At 39.6% G+C, this 27,812-nt stretch overlaps 1 protein-coding gene across 1 annotated transcript in view; it reads right to left on the reverse strand.

The window, feature by feature from the left end:
* efcab14 (EF-hand calcium binding domain 14) overlaps positions 1 to 27,812 on the reverse strand; it is an 86,870-nt gene that overhangs the window by 5,742 nt on the left and 53,316 nt on the right. Inside the window, exons 8-9 of the mRNA XM_060830413.1 lie at positions 27,063 to 27,171; positions 8,079 to 8,213 (exon numbers count right to left, since the gene is read on the reverse strand). Of these exons, the coding sequence (XP_060686396.1) occupies positions 8,079 to 8,213; positions 27,063 to 27,171 (244 nt within the window). The remainder of the gene's footprint in view (positions 1 to 8,078; positions 8,214 to 27,062; positions 27,172 to 27,812) is intronic.

The raw sequence follows: 27,812 nt of genomic DNA on the forward strand, positions 1-27,812 counted from the left end.
CCAGCGTTGCCCTTGCCAAGATGGTGGAAGCTGCCTTCTTGAGCCGCAGCACTCCATTTGGTGCAGGTACACCCACAATGCCATTAGGGAGGGGACTCCAAGACTTTGATCCAGACTCTGAAGGAACAATTTAATCTAATGGGGCAGCACAGTAGCTCGCAATGCTGCCTCACAGCACCAGGGTCCCAGGTTCGATTCCAGCCTCAAGTGACTGTCTGTGTGGAGTTTGCACATTCTCCGAGTGTCTCTGTGGGTTTCCTCTGGGTGCTCCGGTTTCCTCCCACAGTCCAAAGATGTGCAGGTCAAGTGAATTGGCCATGCTAAGTTGCCCATAGTGTTAGATTGCATTAGTCAGAGGGAAATGGGTCTGAGTGGATTACTCTTCAGAGGGTCGGTGTAGACTTGTTGGGCTGAAGGGCCTGTTTCCAAACTGTGGGGAATCTAATCTAATCTAATAATGTATTCCAAGTCAGGATAATGAGTGGAACTTGTAGATGGCTTCCGGTGACATCAGCTGCCCTTGTTCTTCTGGATGCTCGTGATTGTGGGTTTGGAAGGTGCCTTCAACAGATCTTTGGTGAATTTCTGCAGCACATCTTGTGGACAGTACTGGGTTATTTTCTCCATTGCCAAATTGGGACAAACCTTATCACTACAAGTAGCGATTACTCCTGTGGAAGCAGATTGTTGATGACAAAGTCAAGCTTATTCTTCTTTTGGTGGTTAATTCACCATCTGCCACTGGCCCAGTCTAACAGCATGTTTGACCTGATTCTATGAGATTTCATGAAATGTTGAGTATTCCCAGAGCAACTACCTCCTGACTATGTATTATTATGACTTCTTTAGAAGTGGTCCTTCTAATGGAACAGAAGATATCTAAAAAATGTGATGGCAGTGCCTGCGACACTGAATCTTCCCTGCAGACAACGGTTATGAGTATGTCAGGCTGCTTCTTGACTAGTCTGTGATCCAGCTCATCGAATATTGGTCCTAGCCTGCAGATATTAGCACTGAGAAATTTGCAAGATCAACAGGGCTGAGTTTGCCACTGTTCTTTTCAGTGCCTTAGTTAAGACCAGGTGTTCCAACTGCATTCCTTTGAGACTCTTTAGCAGTTTGATACAATGAGGTGTCTTGCTAGGCCATGTCAAAAGGCAAATAATTAATCATACTGCTGTGGTTCTGGAGATATATTCGCCAGACCAGTTAACAATGGCAGATTTCCTACCTTAAAAGGACTTTGGTGAATGAGATAATTTTTTCCTATCAATGTCATTTAAATCCAGGTTCTCAAAAGATTATTTGGATCTCTGGATCATGAATCAAGCAACATCAATGCTTTGTTGCCTCTATACTCAGCAGCTCCTCTCCCTACTCTCCATTCATTCCTTTGTACATTTGCAAACCAACTCAGACATTAGTACTTGTGAAACCATGTACTACAGAAAGGGTGAGGTGGAGCTTGGAGAAAATCTCTTATACCTGAATATCGATCATTACACAAGTGTCCCTGGGGCACTGCTTACACCAAGGGCATTTATATATTCCACTTTAGGAACCCCTAAGCTAGATTATATGTTACAGAAGACATTGGGTTGCTCTACAGGTAAACTAGAGGAGGACAGGAGTGGTAGGATGACCGCCCAGAGATCCATTTTCAATCCCCATTTTAGTATCTTATTGTATCTTGAACAGTAATCTCCACCTGGGCCATGACACTGTGATGAAACATTAGGCCATTGTGTCAACTGTGGTCACCAACACATTTCATATGATGTTCTCCCCCGACCACTGCCTCCAAGCTGATAGTACTCCAACCCCATACAGCTTACTTGTACTTATTTCCCAAAATTCACAAACAGGAGTGCCCAGATGGACACACTGTTTCTGGCTGCACATCCAGAGGATTATTAGCCATCTTTTCTACCCATCTCCAGCAAGATGCCAACACCAATGCACTTCCCCTCCCTTGTTAGGCTTCCAGAGGGACCATTCCCTCTGGGACATCCTGGTCCTTTCTTCTTTCATTCTCAAAACCTCTCTTTGTAATTGCAGAAGGTGTAACACTTGTCAGTTTACTTCCTCTCTCCTCAGTATCCAAAGGCTCAAACATACCTTCCAGGTGAAGCAGCGCTTTATCTGCAATTCACACGATTTGGTGACTGCTTCACAGAACACCTACTGTCAACACACCATCCTGTTCCCTGCCCAACATCTCTGTCTCAGACTTGCTACAGTGTTCCAGCAAAGCTAAGTGTAAACTGGAAGACAAGGACCACATTTTCGGTTTGGGGACCCTGCAGCCTTCTGGACTCAATATGGAGTTCAATAACCTTAGAGTTTGAGCTCACCCATGTTCTTACTCCAATCCTTACACACCAAGCCTTGTTATCATGTAGTCAGAGACAGAAAAAACACAGATGCGAGAATCCAAAGTTGACAAACAGTTCTTAAGAAGGGCTAGATCCGAAATGTTGATTTCTCCACCTTCTTGTGCTGCCTGGCTTGCTATGTTTTCCCAGCCTCCTGTTTATTGACTTTGTTATCATATAGTCTGCTATTACACACAACCCATTGCTAACCATTAACAGTCCCTGTTGATAGCTATTCACTCTCCTAGCCAGATACTCATCCAATCCTTTGTCTTTCCGACTATTTGTTTCTCTCTTTGGGCTATATCCATACCTATAATTTACACCTTACCCTTCCACCACACCTTCTGCATATAAACTGACATTTTCCTAACCACCATCAGTTCTGAAGATGGGTCACTTGACCCAAAGCATTAACTTTGATTTCTCTCCACAGATGCTGCCAGACCTGCTGAGCTTTTCCTGCAATTTCTGTTTTTGTTGTTGTTAAAGACTTTTCTATGTTTGCTCTACTCAGCAATGCAGCTTGGCAGTCAGTGTGGTGGGGCAATTTCAGGTAATTTTTAAAACCTAACTCGCATTTCTTAGCCTTGAGAGGTTTAATAATAACACATGGTGCAAAAAAGGTGGTAAAGCATTCAATTTTCCAATTTCAACATTGATCATTTGGACACATATGTAACCCAATCGTTAGTCATTCTTCTTCTTTACACTAATCTGTCTGAGCAAACATCTGCACCCGCAATAGGGATTTAAGAATCATTTTTAAAACGAAAGACAAAAAGGCCAGCAGAACAAACCTGAAACAATAAAACAGAAGATTTGCGGCATAGGTGGAGATTTCGACTGATCATTAACGTCAGTCAAAACAAAGAGCTATTTTGCTGATTTCACCTTCTAGATCTTGGTGCATAGCCCTGCAGGTGACAATATTTTAAGTGCCTATCCAATCAGTTTAAGAAATGCATTAATAGCTCCTTTCTTTTATGCAGCCAGTTCCAGACACCCACCATACTTGTGCATGAAAATGCTTCTCAATTCTTCACTAATTCCTCTGCTAATTAATTTACAATTATGTCTCTAGTTCCTGACCTCTCCAAAAATAGAAATAGGTTCCTCCTACCCATCCTGTCTGGTGTTATGACACAGTGTGAACTCTCCAGCTTAATTTAAAACCAGCAACACAGAAAAGATTTATCCCAAGCAGTAATCTGAAAATTCAAGAGGCCAAGAACTATTTAAAGTAAAAATTAACAACTTTATTTCTTAAAGTAAAACAGAGAATAATTAACTATTTACAACTCCATCCTCTAACCTTTCATTTACCTTCCCCTTCCACAATACTAGTCCGATAAAACTCCCAATTAAGATTTACAAAACAAAACTTCTCAAAACCAGGCAACTTTCGGTTTTTCTGTTTCAAACTTCCTGTCTTTTCTTCTTAGGGATTCTGCTTCACAGGTTACTGATCGATAAAGGTACTTTTAAGAGAGCTATTTTTCAGTCAGTCTTTTTGTATGCTAGTAGCTGGGCAGTTCTCCCCTCAACTGTTTAATTTTTTCCGGTCTAAAGCATCGGAATGCATCGTTGGCTTTTAAGATTGTCAATATACTAAATTCAAACTGAATTGGAGTTTAGTATTTTTCAGGGTACAATTTAAACTGATTGGCTGAAACTGGTTTTGTCCTTTACAGGCAACTAGATAATTTAGCTTTCAACCAAGTGTTACATGTTATCTTATTGAGAACATTTGGTACTGTCAAGTAACTCTACCAGCTTTTACTCTCTTAAAGGTGCATTTTCATAACACCTCCCCCCTTAAGAAAAAAATGAACCATCGTAATGAAAAGGTGGCTTCATTTTTGCTCTACTTTTTAAACACATTACCCGAACATACAGATAACTTTAATATATGTGCACCGCTACTTCTTTCCATAGACGTGTATAGATATAAAACATTAAATAAAGACTAAATCTCATCTTAACTTTGAGGTAAATCTGCGATGATGCATCTGCAATTACATTCTTTCGACCCGCAACATATATGATTTTAAAATTACAAGTCTGTTACATTAGACACCAACAAAATAGTCTCATTCTTTTCTTTAAAGCGTTCTAAGAGTGTAAGCGGATTGTGATCAGCGTACACAATTGTCTCCCAACACGTTGCTTGTGACATACACATTAAAAGGTTGCAAGGTCAGTACCAAACTCAAAGTTCCTTTTCAATTGTAGAGTATTTCCTCTGGTGGATGCTGATCTTCTTCAAAACATAACCGGCTGGCAGTTCAATCCCATCCACATCTTCCTGTAGGAGTACACCTCCAACTCCTATGTCACTAGCATCAATGGCGACTTCAAAAGGTTTTGAAACATTTGGTGCAGCTAAAACTGGTTTATTGATTAATATGGCATTCAAATGGTTGAATGCCTTCTGGCATTGTTCTGTCCACCGAAACGGTGTTCTTCTTCAACAAATCGGTTAACGGTGCCACTACACTGTAGAAGTTTGGAACAAACTTCCAATAGAATCCACTGAGTCCCAAGAATCGAAGCACCTCTTTCTTCGAGGTTGGTCGTGGAAATTCCTCAATGGCCTTCGTCTTTGTATTCCGTGAGGTCAACCTTCCATGACCGATGTTATGTCCCAAGAACATCACCTCTGCTTTCGTGAATTCAGTTTTATTTAAGCTTATCACCAGTTTTGCTTCTTGTAGTCATTCAAACAGCTCTGCCAACTGTACTAGGACTTAAAGATCACTACATCACCCAAACAGACTGCACAGTTTATTAACTCAGCCTCAACTCTGTTCCTGACTCTTTGGAATGTGGGGATGCGTTCTTCATTCCAAAGGACATCACTTTAAACTGTATAGCCCAACTGGGATTACAAATGCAGAAATCTCTTTCGCCGTTTTTGATAAAGGTATCTGCCAGCATCCACACATTAAGTCTAATTTGGTGATGTAACTGGCTTGTCCAACTTTCTTGATACAGTCCTCCAATCTAGGAATTGGATATGAATCAGATTTTGTGACGGCGTTGACATTCTAATGATCCACGCAGAATCGTTGAGTCCCGTCCGGTTTGGGAACTAAGGTGATTGGCGAATTCCACTCGCTCTGGCTTGGTTCAATGACGTCCTTGTCGAGCATGACTTCCACCTCCATCTGGACCTGCCTGGTTTTGAAAGGATTAAGCCAATAGGGGTGTTGTTTTATTGGAGCAGTAATCCCTCCGTCTACTTCATGTACAATTGCATTAGTCCTCCCTATCTGATTCTTACATATGTCCTTATACTGCAGTAACAAATCTTTCAATTGCATTCTATGCTCCTGAGACAGATAGCTTACCAACCTATCCCACTGCTCAAGGACTTCTTCATTTTAAAATCTATTTTGAGGCACATCAAAATCCACATCATTTGGATTTGATTCCTCACTTTGCAGGGCAGCAACTAACACCTGTTTCTCCAGTTCTCTCTAGTATAATACGGTTTCAACATGTTCACATGGCATACCCAATACCTTCCCCACCCCCCCACCCCCAATCTGGCATCTTTACTAAATAGTCCATCTGACTCAGCTTTTTCTCAATTTGATAGGGATCACTAAACCTGGCTTTAAAGGGATTTCCTATCACTGGTAACAGTACTAACACGGTATCCCTCGGGAAAACGTCAATTGTCAGAGCCATTTGACTCATCAAGTTCGTGTAGAAAATGCAGGTAACCCTCTATTCTTGTTGGCTTCTAAATTTATTACCTAAAAATCTCTATTTCCTAACCTTCACCAGCTCTTGGTCAAGCAGCACCTTGATTTTCAAAAGTCTCATCTGTCCTTTTTAGACCCTCCATCACCACCAACATCATCTCCATCTTCTTTTACCTGTGTGAAATATGCTGCCCACACCTCTTGGAAATACCCATGCTTCTCCAATTTTGACCTCTCGAGCATCTCTACTGCAATTGCTCCACCACGAGTGGTTGTCTTCAGCTGCCTAGGACCTTTAAATTCTAGAATTCCCACGGATAACTGTCACAAGTTTCTCTCACAGTGATTCCTTAAAACTTACCTCTTTCATGAGACTCTGGACTATCTCAAGTTTCATTTTTTAGTAAAGTACCTTGGAATATATTTATATTGTGCTTTTAAGTTAATAGGTTGTTCACCCCATCACAGTTTATTCTAAATCATTGTATAAGGCATGAAAAAGAGACCAAGAACAGAGTTTAGTTTTTTAGCCACAAAAATACAATTGCCCTTTGCTTTCTGTCACTCAACCAATTTTGCACTCATTTTACCATATATCTTTTGTTCTTACAGGCTTAACTTTCCTGTAGTGGATCTTGTCAAGAATATTCTAACATCCTTGCAGACTACAAGCATTCATAAATCTCTTAGTTACTTCCACAAAAAAAGTCACACATCCCTTTCCTTAAATTCATGCTGACTGCCCTCAATCAATCAATATCTTTTTCAACAAAAATTCAACTGCATTTGAAAGAACAATGGTCGTGGGGGGGTGGGGGGTGGAGAGGAGGAAATGCTACTAAAAGAATATTATGGGATAGAAAAAGGGGGAAAAATAAGGTAGGAAACTAGGATTTCCCTTTTTGGTTTTCCTAAGTATTGTTTCCTACTGATACCACAGAATCAGAAGGCAAGGCACAGAAACAGACCAATGACCCACTTGCTCTAAGACGGAATCAGGGTAAAGCAATTCTATCATAATTCATATAGACTCATAGAAATGTACAGCATAGAAACAGACCCTCCGAAGATTTACAAGGATGTTGCCAGCGTTGGAGGATTTGAGTTATAGAGAGGGGCTGAACAGCCTGGGGCTGTTTTCCCTGGAGCGTCGGAGGCTGAGGGGTGACCTTATAGAGGTTTACAAAACTTTGAGGGGCATGGATAGGATAAATAGACAAAGTCTTTTTCCCTGGGGTGGGGGAGTCCAGAATTAGAGGGCATAGGTTTCGGTTGAGAGGGGAAAGATATAAAAGAGACCTCAGGGGCAACTTTTCCACGCAGAGAGTCGCACGTGTATGGAATGAGATGCCAGAGGAAGTGGTGGAGGCTGGTACAATTGCAACATTTAAAAGGCATTTAAGTAGACACTCTCACTAGTAAGAGAAGCAAACTTTATAAGTGGACAGCACGGTGGCTCACTGGTTAGCACTGCTGCCTCAGCATCAAGGAACTGCATTTCATTCCAGCCTTGGGCCACTGTGTGGAGTTTGCACATTCTCCCAGTGTCTGTGTGGGTTTCCTCCCACAGTCCAAAGACTTGCAGGTTAGGTGAATTGGCCATGCTAAATTGTCCCATAGTGTTCAGCAGTGTGTAGGTTAGGTGCATTAGTCAGGGGACATATAGGGTAATGGGTCTGGTTGGGATACTCTTCGAAGGTGCAGTGTGGACTTGTTGGGCTGAGGGGCCTGTTTCCACACTATAGGAATTCTAATTCTAATTCACAATAATCAACAGATTGGTAGATTAACATCATTTAAATATTGTCCTGTATCTGGGTGAATTGAATCATTATGTAAACAATATGCAAACACTTGGGCAAACAGCTCTAGGGATCATTGATTCTGTATGATCACATCAACTGATACCTCTAAATGTGCATTTAAATTGACATAAAACTTACTTGATATCGAGCTGTGATATTTGATGTAAGAATGATATACAACTCACCTTTCAAATTGCTAATTCCAGGTGAAGAAAGGTGTTTTAATTTGACATTCCTTTTACTGTTTTTTTTAGGTCCTGCTTTTACTGGAAGCGTGGAAGACAATACAGGCTTCATTGTGGTAACTGAACTTGTATTACCTGTAGAACAAAACCAGCATTACAAACAGTTCTTTTTTTTTGTAACTCAAATCTTCAGGCCTGCGGGGACAAATTACAATCTAGAGCATGGAAATGGGCCATTCTATTCACCTGATCCATGAGTACTTATAATTCGCAACCTAAATGACCTCTACTCATCCTGCCTTTATTTCTCTCTACACTCTTCCTCCCTTGTGGATGCATCAAAGCTTCCCTAAATTTGTTTTCACAATTCTTTGCCTCACCATGCTGTGTGAAGAAATTCCTCAAACTCTTTCTGATCTGCCAATTGTTGCCTTTTACATATAGCAGTTTGCTCTGCACTCACAAAACAAGTGAAAACAGTTTGCTCATTCATACCTTATTCAGGTCCAACACAACTTTAAAGATTTCATTTTAAGGACCAGATGTTGGCAACACTGGACAATTCAATTTCCAGAGTGAAACTTGGCTCGATAGCAAAGATAAAACTGATGGTCTATTTGTTTATCATGTTGCTCAGAACAGAACATATTCAAGTGCCAATATAATCACACAAAAGGACACTCGCGATACATGAATTCTTTTGCACTATATAAAAGCACTTTGAATACAATCTGATAAAAATATAGATTTAAGCATCTTAACATCAACATCACCCTGTTTCACTTTAAGGCTCCATGTTCAGTGGGTAAAGCTGCACTTTGGTTCCACGCTAGCAAAATTCTGCATTCACTCAATGGGAGTTCTTTGGTCAATGTATCATCCCTTAACCCTTAGGCCGCTAACATAGCTCACTTATTTTGTGATGCGGATTCCTAAAACGCCTCTTCCACGCAGTCTTGTGTTTCTGGATTTTTTTCACTTGCTAACATTAAGCCATTCAGGATTATTTTTCTCCTTCCTTGAGATTGTGGAGACTGTAGAACTGCACTGCAGCTGGTACAGGGTTCTTGTCTCTGAATGATACTGAAAAAAATTCCTCCCACTCACCAACCTTCTGGATGGTTACATTTTACTTTCTAAAAAGAGGAGCTTTTGCTCGTGTCATAGGGTGCCTTATTAGAGCAACACAGATGTTTCCCCCCCTTTTTTCTGGGTTTCTGAAGTACAGACTAACTAAAGTTTTTTTTAAACAAAGTCTTCAATAAATACACATATAGCCCAGAAATCCAGCATCAGCACCAGAATACAAAATATAAAATATAAAATAAATTAAAACTATGTTTTCTTCCCTTCTTAACACAACATAGAAATGTAAATCAAAAAGTTACATATGGTTTTGTCTACTTTAGAATCTTTAGTTTCCAAGCCATAAGAAAATAAATACTTATCAAATCACAGTCTCTTCTCCAAAAATATAACATTACATTTCATTGAAGTAAAATGTCTAAGCATAACATGGGCTTTAGGTTAATGGGAAATAGACCCTTTAAGTAGGCTGGTGTATATTTTTTAATCCATTAGGTAATATTCATTTAGTTTATTTTAGTAAAAGTCATGAAATCCTTTTGTGATTTCTCTATATCAGTTACTTGGAAATCTCTCTTTTCCATTGTTACCGGCTTCAAAGGACTCAATTTCCCGATCTTGTTACTCATCTATTCCATGACATTACTTATACATGGTTGCCTTGTTTCTCCTAACAAAATAAGATATCCCTCATACCTGAGCATCAGTTGCAATTGATCCCACTCTTCGCATGTTGTGCTTTGAAACTGCTGCCATCTGCCCCCCCATCAATCCAGTTTGAGTAACAAAGTTGGACAATGTACGTGAGGCCATTTAGGATGGTCAGCAATGATGATCCAAATAAAGCTCCTTGAGATACATCACTTCCTACTTTCTGCCTTTCTCTTAGCTTCCATTGTTTTTTTTAAACCATCTTTGCAATCTATTATGTTGCCTGGTCTCTGACTTCACAAATTTTGATCACTAGGAGTTCCCTATTTGACACCTTATTGTAGGCCTTTTGAAAGTCTGTGCTTAAGGTGTTGCTTTCACCTTATGATGAAATGGTCCCCGCAGTATAATGTATCCAGAGACTTCAGAGGAAATTTTTAGGTTTATACCTCTAAGTATTTATGATGTTTCTCTTTTGGAGTTTCAATCATAACTATAAAGCTGCACAGAAATGTTGTATAATCTTGTTATCCTGATCAACTGTCAGTAAAATTCCAACTGGATATTCTGACACTAAAGAAAAGATAATTTAGCATTTTAATTGAATCTAGTTTAGATGAAAAATATTTCTCCTTTTACAACTGAATTAGATTCCAGTATTCTGAAAATCAGGTTTTATTTTACTATCAAAGTATGGAGAGAACATAGGGAAGTAGATGGTGACATCTTAAAAAATGTCCATACTACAGAGGAGGAACTGCTGGATGTCTCGAAACGCATAAAAATGGATACATCCCCAGGACCTGATCAGGTGTACCTGTGTGGGAAGCTAGGGAGGTGATTGCTGGGCCCTTAGCTGAGATATTTGTATCATCTATAGTCACAGGTGAGGTGCCAGAAGACTGGGGGTTGGCTAACGTGATGCCACTATTTAAGAAAGGTGGTAAGGAAAAGCCAGGGAACCACAGACTGGTGAGCTTGACATTGGTGGTGGGCAAGTTGTTGGAGGGAATCTTGAGGCACAGGATGTGCATGTATTTGGAAAAGCAAGGATTGATTAGGGATAGTCAACATGACTGTGGGGGGGAAATCACGTCTCACAAACTTCATTGAGTTTCTTCAACAAGTAAGAAAGAGTATTTATGAAGGCAGAGTTGTAGACATGATCTCTATGGACTTCAGTCAGGCATCTGACAAGATTCCCCAAGGGAGAGTGGTTAGCAAGGTTAGATCTCATGGAATACAGAGGGAACTAGCCACTTGGATACAGAACTGGCACAAAGGTACAAAACAGGTGGTTGTTTTTCAGGTGGAGGGTTGTTTTTTCAGACTGGAGGCCTGTGTGCAGTGGCGTGCCACAAGGATCGGTGCTGGATCCATTACTTTTCATTTATATAAATGATTTGGAAGTGAGCAAAATAAGTATATACTTAGTAAATTTGCAGATGACACCAAAATTGGAAGCACAGTGGACAGTTAAGAAGGTTACCTCAAATTACAACTGGATCTTGATCGGATGGGCCAATGGGCTGAGAAGTGGCAGATGGAGTTTAATTCAGATAAATGCCAGGTGCTGCATTTTGGGAAAGCAAATCTTAGCAGGACTTATACACTTAATTGTAAGTCCTGGGGAGTGTTGCTGAACAAAGAGACCTTGGAGTGCAGGTTCATAGATCCTCGAAAGTAGAGTTGCAGGTAGACAGGATAGTGAAGGTGATGTATGGCATGCTTGCCTTTATTTGTCAGAGTATTGAGTACAGGTGTTGGGAGGTTATGCTGTGGCTGTATAGGACATTGGTTAAGCCACTGTTGGAATATTGCGTGCAATTCTGGTCTCCTTCCTATCAAAAGGATGTTGTGAAACTTGAAAGGGTTCAGAAAAGATTTAAGGGTGTTGCCACTTTTGGAGGATTTGAGCTAGAGGGAGAGGTTATATAGGCTGGGGCTGTTTTACCTGAAGTGTCGGAGGCTGAGGGGTGACCTTATAAAATCATGAGGGGCATGGATAGGATAAATAGACAAAGTCTTTTCCTTGGGGTTGGGGAGTCCAGAACTAGAAGGCATAGATTTGGGGTGAGAGGGGAAAGATGTAAAAGAGATCTTCTGGGCAACATTTTCATGCAGAGGGTGGTACATGTATGGAATGAACTGCAAGAGGAAGTGGTGGAGGCTAGCACAATTGCAACATTTAAAAAGACATCTGGATGGGTGTATGAATACAAAGACTTTAGAGAGATATGGGCCGGGGGCCGGGGCGGGTGGGAGGGGAGTCAAGTGAGGCTAGATTAGGTTGGGATAGCTGATCGGCATAGAAGGGTCTATTTCCATGTTGTACATATACATGATTCTATATCTGCAAAAGGATCTACAGGTCGTTCTACTACAACATGCATTTCATCTATGCAAATTGGCTATAACATGACTGACCAATACAGGACACTGGTTCGAAAACAAACTTTTAAAATATATGTTGGCTTTAACACAATTGCATTGCCAACACTAAGTACTACTTTTACTGCGTGATTTTTATATAGTGTAGCGTCACGCATCGCATGATAGAAGCTATGACTGTATTCAGAAATACATAACCATGGACCTCAAGGAAAATCAGTGAAGAAAATCCACAACCACAGTCCTTACCCTCTAGCAGAAACAAGTTGCTATTGCTAAAAGCACAGAATTACTGAATTAGTTCAGTTGTTCAAACGATAATCAGTTTTAATTGCAATGTTGTTTTCTTGTGTCTTTATTTATTTGTGCAACTTTTCCTTTTAGCCTTGAATGTATTTATTCAGTTGAAGTTTGTATTAAACTTCAGTGTCTTCTGCCTTTTTCTCGTTACGCATTTCAAGATCAATTTTCCAAAGTTGCATATCAGCATCTAGTTAAATTGAGGATTTCAGTTTGACAATTTATTCTCTCTATCATTTTTTTGCCATTTATGCTGTTAGTCAATAGGAAATTCAAATCAATAGCAACAGTTGTTGTAATATTTTAACCACAATCCAACCTATTCCTAAGAAAACTTTCCATTCCTCAGACTGCAAATGCCAAATCATCACACCAGAACAAAAATGCATAGCCCAAAATGGGTGGAAGAAATTTTCCATGCGCAATCGGTATTTTGAATCTAAGCAGCCATAAGAAGCAGATCATTCCTTCAGAATTCATTTCGATGAACAAATCCAATTGTCTTTCTATTCTGGATAGATGAACCAAGGTAGACGGAATGATTTTCTGTGTTTACCTTGTTCCCTCTTTCTCATTGAACATCTAAATTGAAGAACTTGGGAATTACAGAAAAAAAACATGTATTCTATCACCATCCAACTCAACAAAATGTGTCACAGCATCATTTTAGGGAATGGAACACAGCAGGTTATCCTAAGTTGTTAACAAATTCATTACACTTTGCTTGTTTCAGTCTATTTGCTTTTAAGTATTTTTAAAATCTACACGGGAACACATTATTACACTTCAGTGGAAGGTAGGTCTACCACTGCACCGCAACAGCATTCATGTTTGCTTTTATATGCAGCAGATGATTCCTACCTGATGAACCAGTCTGCAGTGACAGTATAAATGGCTTAATCAATCTTACATGCTTTCAAAACCTAGCAGCTATGAACGTTCCATGTCTTATTTTCAAACATCACCTGCTCTCAATTTAATTAAAGATCAATCTTATAATCTCAGGTTCTGTCATTTGACTCCTGTTGTATAGACACCTTTAACCTTAAATTGGTCACATCACTTTACAAAGGATTCAGCTGGGTTCTTTAATTAACCTAGTTGTTCCTTTTCCAAACAAGCTTTTCTTTTGAATGTCAATAGTATGTTCTTTCCTTAAACTAATGTCAATAACAAGGAGGAATCAGTATGCAATTTTCTCATTGCTTAATTGACATTGTATTCTCTTCTATTCTAAATAGGGCTTTTATTTCACCCGCATTGAATAGCTGCATTTGTCCATCCTTATACTAGGCAGTACAAATGTATGGATGACCAATCCTCAACACTTAATAATACCAGTTCCTTGGAAAAAAAGTCCTGTAAAATATTTCAGAAAATTAACAAGACTTTACAACAAGGGCGGCACGGTAACATAGTGGTTAGCACTGCTGCCTCAGAGCGCCTGAGACCCGGGTTCAATTCCCGACTCAGGCGACTGACTGACTGTGTGGAGTTTGCACGTTCTCCCTGTGTCTGCGTGGGTTTCCTCCGGGTGCTCCGGTTTCCTCCCACAGTCCAAAGATGTGCGGGTCAGGTGAATTGGCCATGCTAAATTGCCCGTAGTGTTAGGTAAGGGGTAAATGTAGGGGTACGGGTGGGTTGCGCTTCGGCTGGTCGGTGTGGACTTGTTGGACTGAAGGGCCTGTTTCCACACTGTAAGTAATCTAATCTAAAAAAAAAGCCATAATTGCACATGACACAAATTCCCTTAAAAAGGGTCCCCTCTGAATATATCTAATATCCATGAAGAAGCATTTATTCAGCAGTTGTATTCTTTAAAGTATTTTGTCTACTCCCGAAAACTATAACATTCTCCATTTCTACTGCCTCACTAGATAGGCTATTCTACTCATTCACTGCCTGTTGTTATGAAATCAGGTCTTAAATATATTCACTTTTTCTTTCCCAGATTTACCTGCCTAAATCTAACATTCAACATCGATCCATTTTTTGGGATGAGTCCATACCCTCTATTCACAACTGGCTCTCTCTCAGAGAAGATTTTTTTACTAAGAGACAGTTTCATAAGTATCAGCAGCACCCAAGTGCCAAATTTCTACTCTCCACATGTAAACCCAGATGGCATCAAGACACAATTTTAGAGGACTGCTGATTTGATACAAACATGCATTTCCCATACTGTTCACAAGCAACAATGTTTTCAATAATAGTAATTCATGCACTCCTATATGCTTTACAGTCTTAAGACAAGCTACAGCAAACACCTTAAAGCACTGGAAAAGATCCTTCATATATGGTGGCAAGAAAGTTCATGAGCAGTGCTGTCTCCCAAGTTAACATGCACACATTGAGGTGCTAATTAACTAAACATATTTCTGCTAAATGGGACACATGCACATGCCTGATACCAGACTGAAACAAATGTTCTACTCTGAACTCAACTCAGACTCTGAGAAGAAGAGATAAAACAGTGATATACTAAAAGTATCCTTGAAAATAAATTCAAACATCTCTGTTGACTCATGGAAGTCCTTGGTATGCGAATAAAATACTCCTGAAATCACTGAATTTCAGCAGATTGGAAATCCATTAATGTGCAAACCTATTTAAGGGAAAGGGAGACAGGAAGAGGAAAGCAGGAAGCAATAAGTTAATTGCCCTAATACCTGTTGTTGGGAAAATGCTAGAGCTCATTATTAAGGACGTTTAGAAACACTTAACATAATCAAAAGATGGGTTAGACCTTTATTCACTAATGTTTAGAAGATTTGCAGCGATCTTACTGAAATATGTAAGATGCTGAGGAGATTTGATAGGGTGGATGCTGCTAAGATGTTTGCACTCAGAATCTCAAACAAGGGTACACAGTTACAGATAAGGGGCCACTCGTTTTAAACTGAGATGCAAAGCATTTTTTTCTCTCAGAGGATAGTGAATACCTGAGAATTCTGTAAAAATACCTGTAGAGGCTAGATCACTTAAAGTGTGTTAAAGGAGATCGATAGTTTAGAAATATTGGGGATTTGAGCCTTATGCCGAGCTGACATGAAAAAAGCAAGGAGGCAGTTCAGCCGTGATCTTGGTGAATGGCAAAGTACATGTGAGGAGTCAAGTGGCCTACTCCTCATGTTACTTGTGTCATTAATGCTACAGAAATACTCTTCCCTCAGGTTAAACCAACATCTCTAATGATAGTACAGTCTGATGATCTGGAAGGACTGCACTGACTTTTAACTTTTTAACTTCAAAGTTAACTGGACTGAAGTTTAATAAATCCTCTAGATCAGATAAGCTTCATCTCAGTGCAGTGAATAATATGGCTAGAAGGATAGTGGATACATTGGTAGTTACCTTTCAAAGTTCCGCAGATGTTTTTAAAGAGAAAAGGACAAAATAGAAATTTGCAGACCTTTTAGTTTGACAGAGTTCGGAGAATGGTAACATCTACAATAAAGTTTGTGATAGTTTCATATTCGGCACAGACATGGTGGGCCGAATGGCCTGTTCCTGTGTTGTACTATTCTATGTTCTGGAACCAGACATTTAGAAATGAACGGTAAAAATAGACAGACTTAATGTGGATTAATGAAAGGGAAATAACGTTTGATAAATTACTGGAGTTTTGTTTTAAAGATATTACTTTGATAAAGAACTAACAGTAGATGTGGTAATATTTACACTTTCGGAAGACTTTTGATAAAGTCCCACGCTGCAAGTTAGTAAATAAAATTAGAATACTTGTGATTGGAGGAAATATATTTGCTTGAATTGAGAACTGTTTAACAGCCAGAAAGCAGAAAATAACAATACATGGATTATTCTCAAGCCTCAACTAGTGTAATGCTGTGATAATCAGTGCTAGGTTCCGAGTTACTCTCAGTCTATGTAAATTTTTTTAGATGTGGGGGTCAATTGTAGTATTTATAAATTTGCTGACGGCACCAAAGTGGATGGGAACATAGGTTGAGGCTTCAAGATAACCTGAAAAATGTGCTGCTGGAAAAGCGCAGCAGATCAGGTAGCATCAAAGGAGCAGGAGAATCAACGTTTTGGACATAAGCCCTTCTTCAGGAATGAGGAGGGTATGCCAAGCAGGCTAAGATAAAAGGTAGGGAGGAGGGACTTGGGGGAGGGGTGTTGGGAATGTGATAGGTGGAAGGAGATTAAGATGAGGGTGATATGCCGGAGAAGGGATGGGGGTGGAGGGGTCGGGAAGAAGATTGCAGGTCAAGAGGGCGATGCTGAGTCCGACGGTTGGGACTGAGATCAGATGGGGGGGGGGGGGGGGGGGGGGGGGAGGGGAAATGAGAAAGCTGGAGAAATCTGCATTCAAGATAACCTGCACAGGCTAAGTGAATGGGCTGGAACATATTCAAATTGTATTCCATCTGACAAGAAAATCAAAGGTATAATATTTTTCAAATGCTGAGGAATTGGCAGCACAGGTGTCCGAAGGGATACAAAAGGATATCTCTGCTTATGAATCATACAAAGCTAGTGAACAGGTGCAGCAAGCAACTTGGAGGGCATATGGCATGTTGGCGTATACTGCAAGAGGAATTGAGTACAGAAGGAAAGATGCCTTGCTGCAGTTGTTTAGTGCCTTGATGAGACCTCATCTTGAATGTTCTGTAGTTTTCGCTCCCTTACTAGCAAAAAAGATAAAACTGTCATGGAGGGAATCCAATGGAAGTTCATTGGATTTACCCATGGGGTGGCAAGATTGGATTGTTTTACAAAAAGAGATTGAAGTTACTTTGACCTGCATTTTCTAGAGCTTTGAAGAACAAGAGTAACCTCATTGCAACTTATTAAATTTTTTCAGTGAGTGGTAAGGAGGACGTAGATAAGATACATCCCCAAGTGGTCAGTCCAAAACCAGTGGACTTTGATCTCAGGACATAGGTAGATCGTTTAAGACTGAAATCTTTACAGTTCTCTCCATTATTGAGGATGCTTAAGACAGAAATGAATAGATTTCTGGAGACTAGTGACAAAGGAATATGAAGGTAATGAGGGCAAATAATGAGGTAGATAGTCATTTGTACAGCACGGAAATAGACCCTTCGGAACAACCCATCCATGCCGACCAGATATCCTAAAATAATCTAATCCCTTTTGCCTGCATTTGGTCCATATCCAGCTAAACCCTTCCTATTCATGTAACCATCCAGATACCTTTTAAATGTTGTGTCAGCTGCTGCCATTTGCTCTGGCAGCTTCTGTTATACATACACACACACATCCCCTGCATGAAAAGTTGTCTCTTATGGCCATTTTGTAACTTTCCCCCTCACCTTAAATCTACGCCCTCTAGCTGTGGACTCTCACACCCCAGGGAAAAGACCTTGTTTATTTACTCTATCCATGCCTCATAAACCTCTACAAGGTCACCCCAACCTCTTCATCCACTCCCTACAACTCAAACCCTTCAACTCCAGCAATATCCTTGTCAATCTTTTCTGCACCCTTTCAAATTTCACAACATCATTCCTATAGCAGGGAAACCCGAATTGAACACCATGTTCCAAAAACAACCTAACCAATGTCCTGTACAGCTGCAACATGACATCCCAATTCTTATAAAGGCAAGTGTAGCAAATGCCTTCCTCACTAGCCTTTCTGCCTGTAACTCCACCCCTCTTCATTCTCTTCATTCAGGCACCTACCATTAGGTGTATAAGTCCTGACTTACCAATATACAATACCTCACAATTATCTAAATTAAACTTCAGAATCAGTCCTGATACAATCAAATGGCAAAGCAAACCTGACGAGTTGAATGGTTTTCTTCTGCTTCTATGCTCCTAATTGGTAATTCAGTGATCCAGTGCAAATTTTAGATCTATCAAAGTAAAGGTGCACCAGCTAAGAGCAGAGTAACCTAAGTGTGATCACATTCCTTTTCACTGAAATCTCCAATACCTTTCTGGAATAATTTTCATGCCAAATTAATTATGCAAAATGCAAATGTCACTTATAAGACTGAAAGTCTTTAAGTTTGAATATTTACAATAACCTTCCAAACAAAACAAGTATTGATGATGAAAGATGCAGTGATCGAAGATCAAAATTTTCAATTATAATGCATTTTAAGCCAACTAACTTCATTTTGATTAGACCAAATGTCTATCGATTTGTCTTAAGTTATCAGGCTAAGTACCAATCAACCATCCGTCTTCTAAACTCCAGTGGAAACAAGCTGATCCTATCTATTCTTCTATTAACTTCTTCAGAATCAGCTTCATTATATTTGCATCCTTCCTTAAATAAGGAGATTGAAACTACATACAGACTTCAAGATAGGGTCTGAAGCTATGGGCAATCAGGCTGTAGAATGGGTGTTCACTATCTCAAACTCAAGTGCAGGAAGTTCTACAATGTTCTGTTGCTATGCTTCTAGCTGAACATGTGATTTATTTGGCACAGTTAAAAGCAAGGTCTCACCTCAGTGCTCATCTTCCTTACTGTCAGTTATGATGTTACACAAATACAGACTTGAACCAGCATCAACCTCTCAGGCACCTCCCCCGTGTGCCTTTGGTATTAGACAGTCAAAACCAGTGCCAAGTGAAATTGGTTTGAGGGTCTCTGCAGCTTTATCCAAGCTCCCTGAGGGGGGCTCAAGAATAGGGAGTGGGTCTTCAATCCTATGGGGTCCATGTTTCTCAAATAACGCAGCACTTCATGTGTTTACTGAGGCAGACACATGCACATTAGAAAAAGAAGTTAAATTAAATGCACATACATTCAAAGAATAAAACCAAGGATTAGATTTGGTTAGGCAAATATCTTTTCTGTTCAACCAGGACATGTAGTAAATAGGCATACACACTCTCAAACTAAAGCACAAAGAAACCAGGTTGAAGCATCTCGGTGAAGTGGAAGCCATAATGATCTTCGAATTAAAATAATTTGTATTGCATTTGGACTTTCAAAAAAAAACTTCAACTTGTCCGCATTGTTTATGCTCATGGAATAAAAGGGACAGTGGCAGCCAGGTACAAGATTGGTGGAGTGACAGGAAATGGAGTAGTGTTGAACATCATCTTTTGGACCAGAGGAAAGCATACTTTGATGCTTTCTAGAAGTTAGCGCAAGGACCACTACCTTTATTGATTTATTGTAGTCAATATTGAAGTCACAGATCACACCTCTGCCAGATCTGTGCAAGAGTAGTTTAATCAGTCCCACTCTCTGGCCATTTCTCTATTGTCTTGTAATTTAAACTGCCAGACACCCAACTATTACATCAGTCTGTGTGCTTTCAAATTCTGTGAATATCCTCCTCGTATTGCCATATTTCCATAATTGAATTTGCACCCTAGACACCAAAGTCCAAGTGATTAAAACAGATCAACAAGGACCAACTTGTGGGAAACACCAAAATACATTCTCCTTCAGTCCAAAGCAAATGTTCAACTCTACTCAGCGTCCACTCACTCAGCAAATTTTGTATTGTGCTGCCACTGTTCTTTTTCTTCCATGGACTTGAACAATGCTGACAAGTCCAAATCTTTTGAAAGCCCATATGCAAAACATCAACCATATTACCTATCAACTTGTTCTACTGTCACATCAATATGTCAAACAGATTAATTAAACATAATTTGCTCATGAGCCCAGCTGATGGTATGATAAACATATATAATATATTACCATTCAAGAATTTCAATCTGAAATTAGTGGTAAAATTGATTTTAGTTCAGTTTTGTGAGTGACTTTTTTTAAAAAAAAGAGGCTATAAAGTAATTTGGAACAGTGAATTAAAAGCATTATTCCCAAGAAAGCATCTGATGCAAGTTAAATACCTTACTTAGAAAACTGGGGAATTAACTACTGAATATTTACAAAGTTCAGTCACAGAAAGACAGACAGACGGAAATCAGAATCAGGCTCATGTTCAAAGGAACAGGTTCATAGCAGCCAAAAGACAGGGTAGTTAGTACAAGCATCCAGAGTGAGAATTTATTTGGTAGAAATCTCCAAGTTGTGAGAATTCTCAAGACGACTCCAGATTGTAGAACTAAAAGAAGCCCAAACTGATAGGACTGGAAAGAAGCTTCTAGTCCATAAAAACTAGAAACCATTAATTCAGCAAGAAATCTTAAAATTAAAACAAAAGTGATATTTTACCAGAATTAAATATCTATGAAGGATATTGTTGGGAAAAAAGTTTGAATGGTTTTGCTGTTCAGACCATTACATAGTTTTTTTTCCCCTCTGCAATAACCTTGTGCTTTCTGTTAAAGAATACTAGCAGTCTTGTGAGTAATTTAGTGACTAGCTATGATAAGCAAGCTGTAAAAAATAAATCTGATTATCTATCAAGTTGGGTTTCACATTGGGAACACAACCCTTAGTGAAACTCAGCTCATGGAGGGATCAACCCATCCCTCCTTTACAGCTCCTTTTTTAGTTGGCATAGTGATCACTGGAGGATTTTATCCTCTAAAAATTTTCAGAGCAAGCACATGGGTTTTCTGTACGCTATTTCCAACTGCTTTGGCTTCTGAGATTGACTTCTTCAGGACTTTTGTTTTTATCAACCTTGATCTGTTGGAGACTGCTAAATTAATAGATTCTGGATAAGTATAGAAGGATTGGAATACTGCTAATGTAACAGCTCTATACAGCCCTTGTTAAACCATACTTGGAAAAATTGTGTTCAGTTCTGGTCGCCTCATTATAGAAAGGATGTGGAAACTTTCGAGAGGGTATAGAGGAGATTTGTCAGGATACTATCTGGACTGAAAGGCATGTCTTATGAAGAAAGTTTGAAGGAGCTGAGGCTTTTCTTAGTGGACTGAAGTATGAGAGGTGACTTGATAGATTTGGACATGATGATGAGAGGCACAGATAGAATGAATAGTCAAGAGACTTTTTCCTAGAGTAGAAATGGCTATCACAAGGGGGCATAACTTGAAGATGACCAGAGGAAGGTTTTGGGGAGTTTTGAGGTCAGTTCTTTACAGAGTTGTGGGTGCGGGGAATACACTGTCAGCTGTGATGGTAGAGTCAGATACATTAAGGGCATTTAAGAAACTCTTGGATAGGCACATGAAAGACAGTAAAATGAAGGGTATGTAGGTTAGTTTGATCTTAGAGTAGGATAAAAGGTCAGCACTCCAAGGGCCAAAGGGCCAGTACTTTGCTGTACTCTGTTCTACATAACACCCAATTTAAAAAAAGGGAAGCAAAACACAGGTTGATAGGCCGATTAGCCGAATAGGTATCATTGACAAAATGTTGGAATCAATTAAGCAAGTAATAGCAGTGTATTTGGAAAATCATAAACTACTCAAGCAGAGCTTGGCTTCATGAAAAGAAAATCTACCAACATCACCTCCTTCATGAAAAGAAAATCGTGCCTGACTAGCATTACAGTTTTTCAAGGAAGTCTCAACCAGCGTTGAAAGGGGAGAACCAGTAGATGTGTTGTGTTTGGACTACCAAAAGGTGTTTCACAAGGTACCTTACAAAAGGTAAAGTTAAGAGGCCATGGGGTTCGGCAGGAATCAGCAAGTGGGCATACGAGGTTCTTTTGTAGGTTAGCAACCTTTAACCAGTGGGAGTCCATAGGAATCAGTGTTGGGACTTCAACTCTTTCCAATGTATATGAAATACTTGGAAGAAGGAAGCAGATGTACTGTAACTAAATTTGCAGACGACAAAAATAGGTGGAAAGGCAAGTTGCAAGATGGGTACAAATAGTTTAGAGGGGTTGATTGATTAAGTGAACAAAAAGATGGCAGTTGGAGTGTAATGTGGGAAAGTGAAAAGTTATTCATTTTGGAACTGAAAACAAAACTGCAGAAAGCTTCAGCACAAGGCAACCGGGGATTCTTGTGCACAGAACACAGAGCAAGAACAGTCGCACAAGATAATTACAAAGGTTAATGGAATGCTGGCCTTTATTTGAAGGAGTAGGGAAATTTTGTAACTGTCCTAACTGCCGGTGAGACAATATCTGGAACACAGAGCAGTTTTCTTCCCTTATTTAAGGAAAGATATCACTTCATTCAAGGCAGTTCAGAGAATGCTGATTAGGATGGTATGAACTGTCTATAAGCCAAGGCTAAACAGGTTGGAATTCAGAAGAGGTGATTCTGTTGAAACATACAGGATTCTTAAAGGGTTTGACATGATAAATGTTGGGAGGATGTCTCCCTTCAGGGGAATGTCTAGGTCCAGATGGCATAGTCTCAGAATAAAAGGGGAATTTCTTCTCTCAGAGGGTTAAGTATCTTTGAAACACTTTTCCACAGAGACCTGTGGAGGCCAGAGTCCTTGTCTATATTTAAGCCTGAGATACATAGATTTTTGATCAGGGAGGGGAATGAAGAATGTTGAGGAAAGGGCAGGAAAGTGGATTGAAGAATGTGAAATCAGCCATGATCCCATTGAATGATGGAGCGGGATCGAACGGGGTACTTGTGTTCCGATTTCTTAATAACTTATGGTCTTACAGCACCTTTTGTTCCGACTAAACCTGCACATACTGCCTGGCCTTCTGGATGGCTTTGTCTTTCTGTGAACTGGACTTGTATTACGAGGCAACAGCAATTTTTTCTTCTTTCTTCTACCCGTGTTTTGAATGTGCACTGAAGTGCTCACCTCCAGAACTACTCAAAGGCTCTAAACCTCCATGGAAAAGTGCACCTGAGCACCACTCTCAACAATTCTGAAACTTTATCACATTGCCTTTATCTAATATTTATCAAACGTTGTTCTTTGATTCATCCACATTTGTCTGAGCAGCTATTTTTGTCCTAACTATTTCTGAAAGCTTTTCTATCATTCAGGTTAAACTGATTGGTTAGCAATTACTGGGTTCATCCTTAAAAAACAGTTTAAACATCTGTAATCCTCTAGTCCTACCATCCAAGGAGGATGTTTCTTCACCATACGAGGTAACATCATCAGCGAGCCTTTGGATGAAGCACTGGTGGCATGGCGGGTTTTTATTTACGTGCTTAGGTTTCCTTGGGTTGATGATGTCATCACCTGTAGCAGTGTCATCCCCTATGGTGGCGTCATTTCCTGTTCTCTTTCTCAGGGGGTGGTAAATGGGATCCAAGTCAATGTGGTGGACTTGGATCCCATTACCATCCGCCCTCCCCCAAGAAAAACAGGAAATGACATCACCAATTCAAGGAAATTTAAACACACAAAGAGAAAGCAGGCCATGCCACGAGTACTTCATTCGGTGGCTCACCAATGATATTACCTAGTATGGTGATGAAACGTCTGAAAATGAACCTTCCAGCTCAGCGAGCAAACCTACATCCAGAACCACAACCTGAGCTACAATTCTTCTCAAAAGCATGTTGCTACTACTTCTTCAATTTCTATCTTCACTTCTCTCAGCATTCTTTGGTGCACCCCAACCAGTTTTGGTGGCTTACCAATTGTGGGTATGTTCACCGAGCTGGAAAGTTGATTTGCAGACATTTCGTCCTCTGTCTAAGCTGACATCTTCAATGCTTTGAAGCCTCCTGTAAAGTGATGTTGTGTTGTGTCTTCTGGAATTTATTTGGTTCCGTTCCTGCTACTTTCGGTTGCTCACTGTAGTGGCCAGTATATTGAATCTAGGTCTATGTGCTTGTTGATGGAGTCCATGGATGAGTGCCATGCTTCTAGAAATTCTCTGGCTGTCCTCTGTTTGGCTTGTCCTCTGATGGTTGTTATCCCAGTCAAATTTATGGTCCATATCATCTGTGTGTATGGCTGCTAGGGACAGCTGGTCGTGGCATTTAATGGCAAGCTGGTGTTCGTGGATGCAGGTTGCTAGGTGTCTGCCTGTTTGTCCTATATAGTGTTTGGATGGCACTCATCCATGGACTCCATCAACAAGCACATAGATCGAGACCCAATATACCAGCTACTACAGTGAACAACCTGAGTCAGCAACCGGAACCAAATAAATTCCAGAAGTCGGAGTACAGAAGCACTTCACAGAAGGCTCTAAAGCACTGAAGATGTCACCTAGACAGGGGACAAAACACCTGCAAATCAACTTCATAGCTCAACAAACATACCCACAACTACGATTAATACACGTGCCAGTATCAAAAACGTACAAAACAACTGAAATCAATGTAAACAACTGAAACTGAACTATGTAAATGTAGAAAATGTGCCATTCGCCTTCCTTAATTTCCCTAGGAATATCTCCATGGCTGCTCGAAAGCCTGTATGATTAGATTCCCTACAGTGCAGAAACAGGCCCTTCAGCCCAACAAGTCCACACCGACCCTCCGAAGAGTAACCCACCCAGATCCATTCACCTACTCCCCTACTAATGCACTTATCACCATGGGCAATTTAGCATGGCCAAGTCACCTGACCCACACATATTTGGACTGTGGGAGGAAACTGGAGCACCCAGAGGAAACCCATGCAGACACAGGGAGAATGTGCAAACTTCACACTGACAGTCGCCCAAGGCTAGAATTGAACCTGGGTCCCTGGCACTGTGAGGCAGTTCTAACCACTGAGCCGTATGAAACATCTTACAACTTCAGCCAAAATGATTGCCTTGATTACTATCAGATAGCCTGTAAATATACATCAAGGCTACAACTAAAAACAGGAGGAAGAGGCATACCAATTATCAAATTATTTACTAACCAGATGATGGCACTATATTAATATTCAGAAAAAGAATCCGGAGATAGAGAAAAATAGAATTTACAAATCTGGTTGGGCTGTTCATAGAAGTAGCTCTAAAGGGATGCTGCCTTAACGTTAATACAAATTGTAGTAAGTTATAAAAGTAGCATAATTTCAAAAATGATTACTTTCATTACTTCATTTCAATCCTATGCAACTCTAAGAATGTAGACTGCTCCCTTTAATGGAAACACGTCATAAGAGGTACCAGAGATTAAAAAAAGAACAGTGTGCAACAGATTTTTAAAAAAGAACATCACCACTGACACCTGCTGGTATTCTTGCAATTGAAGCAACCATGTATTTTTTTTTTGCTTTGAAACAAATCTAAGATCAATTTAGAATAATTTTATACATACTCCAAAAACCAAATTCAACTGTCTTCCCTTCCATAACTACTCTCCCTTAACTTCCCTCATCCATTTCCTTAATTCTTCATCCACTGCATTCCTATTCCATTTTTTCTTGCAATTACTTCTGTTTTTTTCCCCAATTTTATGACCCTCCCCTTTTTATGTTCTTCTCCCCATGTCTGGCTGCATCCTCTGCTCCTTCATTGTCTCCTCCTGCTCCATCCTCAGCTCCCCTCATTCTAAAATATTTAATGAGAATACCTTGACAATTCTCAACCTACACCAAGGGAAAGCTGGAAAATCCAAAGTATGAATTGCTGTTACACTATGAAGCCTTGGTCTTTCTTAAGTAAACAAGGGAGACTTAGAAGCTTTTGAATAGTGATGGGCAAAGACCATGTCAGTGAGGGAAGTTGCAGCAAAATGTTTAATTCCTTCTATGTACAGTGGCTCCTCGCGTGCTACATTCAAATCGTCTCTGTAAAGAGGTAAGTGTACATCCAGGCAAATCAGTCCTCGTACAGTGTCAGGATAGAATGGTTATAGATATTAACATTTTGTGTTTGTACTATCCCGATTAAGGCAGAAATCAACAGTTACCAGCAATCAGGGAAAAGTGAAATTTAAGCCCAAATTCACCCCACTTTCTCTCTTCCAATCTCAGTCAAGGACAGTATTACTCCAAACATCCCAGTTCACTTGTATTTTAACTTGTTCTATCCATTTTACACATTCCTTGTCTGTACGTTTCTACAGATAAAATTTATCCTTCTAAAGATCCTTTTCTACCTGTTTCAGCACAGACTGATATTTTTTCACAAGTTCAAAACACTATTTAAATAATAAACAAGTTAATATTTATACATTGGAATCTACATTTAAAGCTCATGCATCAATTGTTTTCCAAAACATGTGACAGGAAGTAGCATTATTCTATGACAAAGGTTAAACAACATACTTTCAAAAAACAAATTCAGCATTAGAAAGGATTAGATATATAAATTGGTGAATAATACAGTCTCTTTTCTTAGCATAAGTTTGACTAGCCACACACACTTGTGATTTTTTTTTAAAAGAATAAAAAGTGGATTGATTACAAATCCTATTGCAATACCTTTTATATTTAGAATGCCGTTTTGGCAAGAAAATACATTACTGTTTCTCCCTATTTTGAGATAGAAATGCATTCAAAGTTTTCTTCAGCTTTTAAAATAACTTTATTAATAATAGTTAGTCACGTTAATATGGTTCAATAGATTCCTAGGGTCAAGCAATTTCAGGTTAGCCCTTAGACTTGTTCACAACCTTATCTTCAGGTGCTTTCATGATACTCCCCACATCAGATGCGCCACAGTGACCCAACAGAGAAGGAAACTCTCAGATATAGAAAAAGGGTCAAGAATAAAACTGCCTTTTAAGAAAAACATTGAATATAAATATGCTAATCAAATATTCCTAAAACTGAAGAGCTTTAAGAAAATATATACTATTCTCTTTATTTTTAATCATTTATCTATTTCCTTACCTTGACCACTGATTGCATTTGTATCACCTACATTTTCTGGTTTGCTCGTCAGGGCATTCACCATAACCTTCAATCTCTCCCTCAGGTTTGACACTTGACTGCTATGATTCTGCCGAGAGAAAAAGAAACACAATGTTAGCAAAAGCTATTTAAGACTATCAGCAATTAACTGACATGAATCATGAATTTTTGGAAGCTGTTTAAGGAATTCATCAAGTATTGTGATAAAAACTTGCACTTTGAAGCAGAATACAATACTTTGGAATCTCACCTACACAGGTAAATTGGGCTATTATAGGATATCTAATCTCAGGGTGACCCTGATGTCAAATCAATATTCAGCATATTCTTCTTCTTGGATCTTGAAAACTCTGAAAAGTACTGCAGAAAGTCACAAAGGCTGTTTATATAGAAACTATCAAACCCATGACGACCACCATCTGGAAGGACAAGAGAAGCAGACTTATGAAAATACCACCACCTGAAAAAGGTCCTCACCAATGTGACTTGGAAATACATCACGGTTCCTTCACTGTTGCTCATTAAAATCTTGGCACTCCTTCCCTAACATCATTTTGGATCTATCGACACCAAATGAACTACAGTAATTTAAGAAGGCAGCTCATCACCACCTTCTTTCAGGGCTACATAGCTAGCAAGGTCCACTTTCCTTTAATGACTATTTTTAAAAGTGGTAAAAGAAACAAAGGCATTGGAAGTTATTAAAAAAAATGAACACATCCGGGTGGA

The sequence above is a fragment of the Hemiscyllium ocellatum genome, chromosome 9, assembly GCF_020745735.1.
Source record: "Hemiscyllium ocellatum isolate sHemOce1 chromosome 9, sHemOce1.pat.X.cur, whole genome shotgun sequence".
NCBI lineage: Eukaryota > Metazoa > Chordata > Chondrichthyes > Orectolobiformes > Hemiscylliidae > Hemiscyllium > Hemiscyllium ocellatum.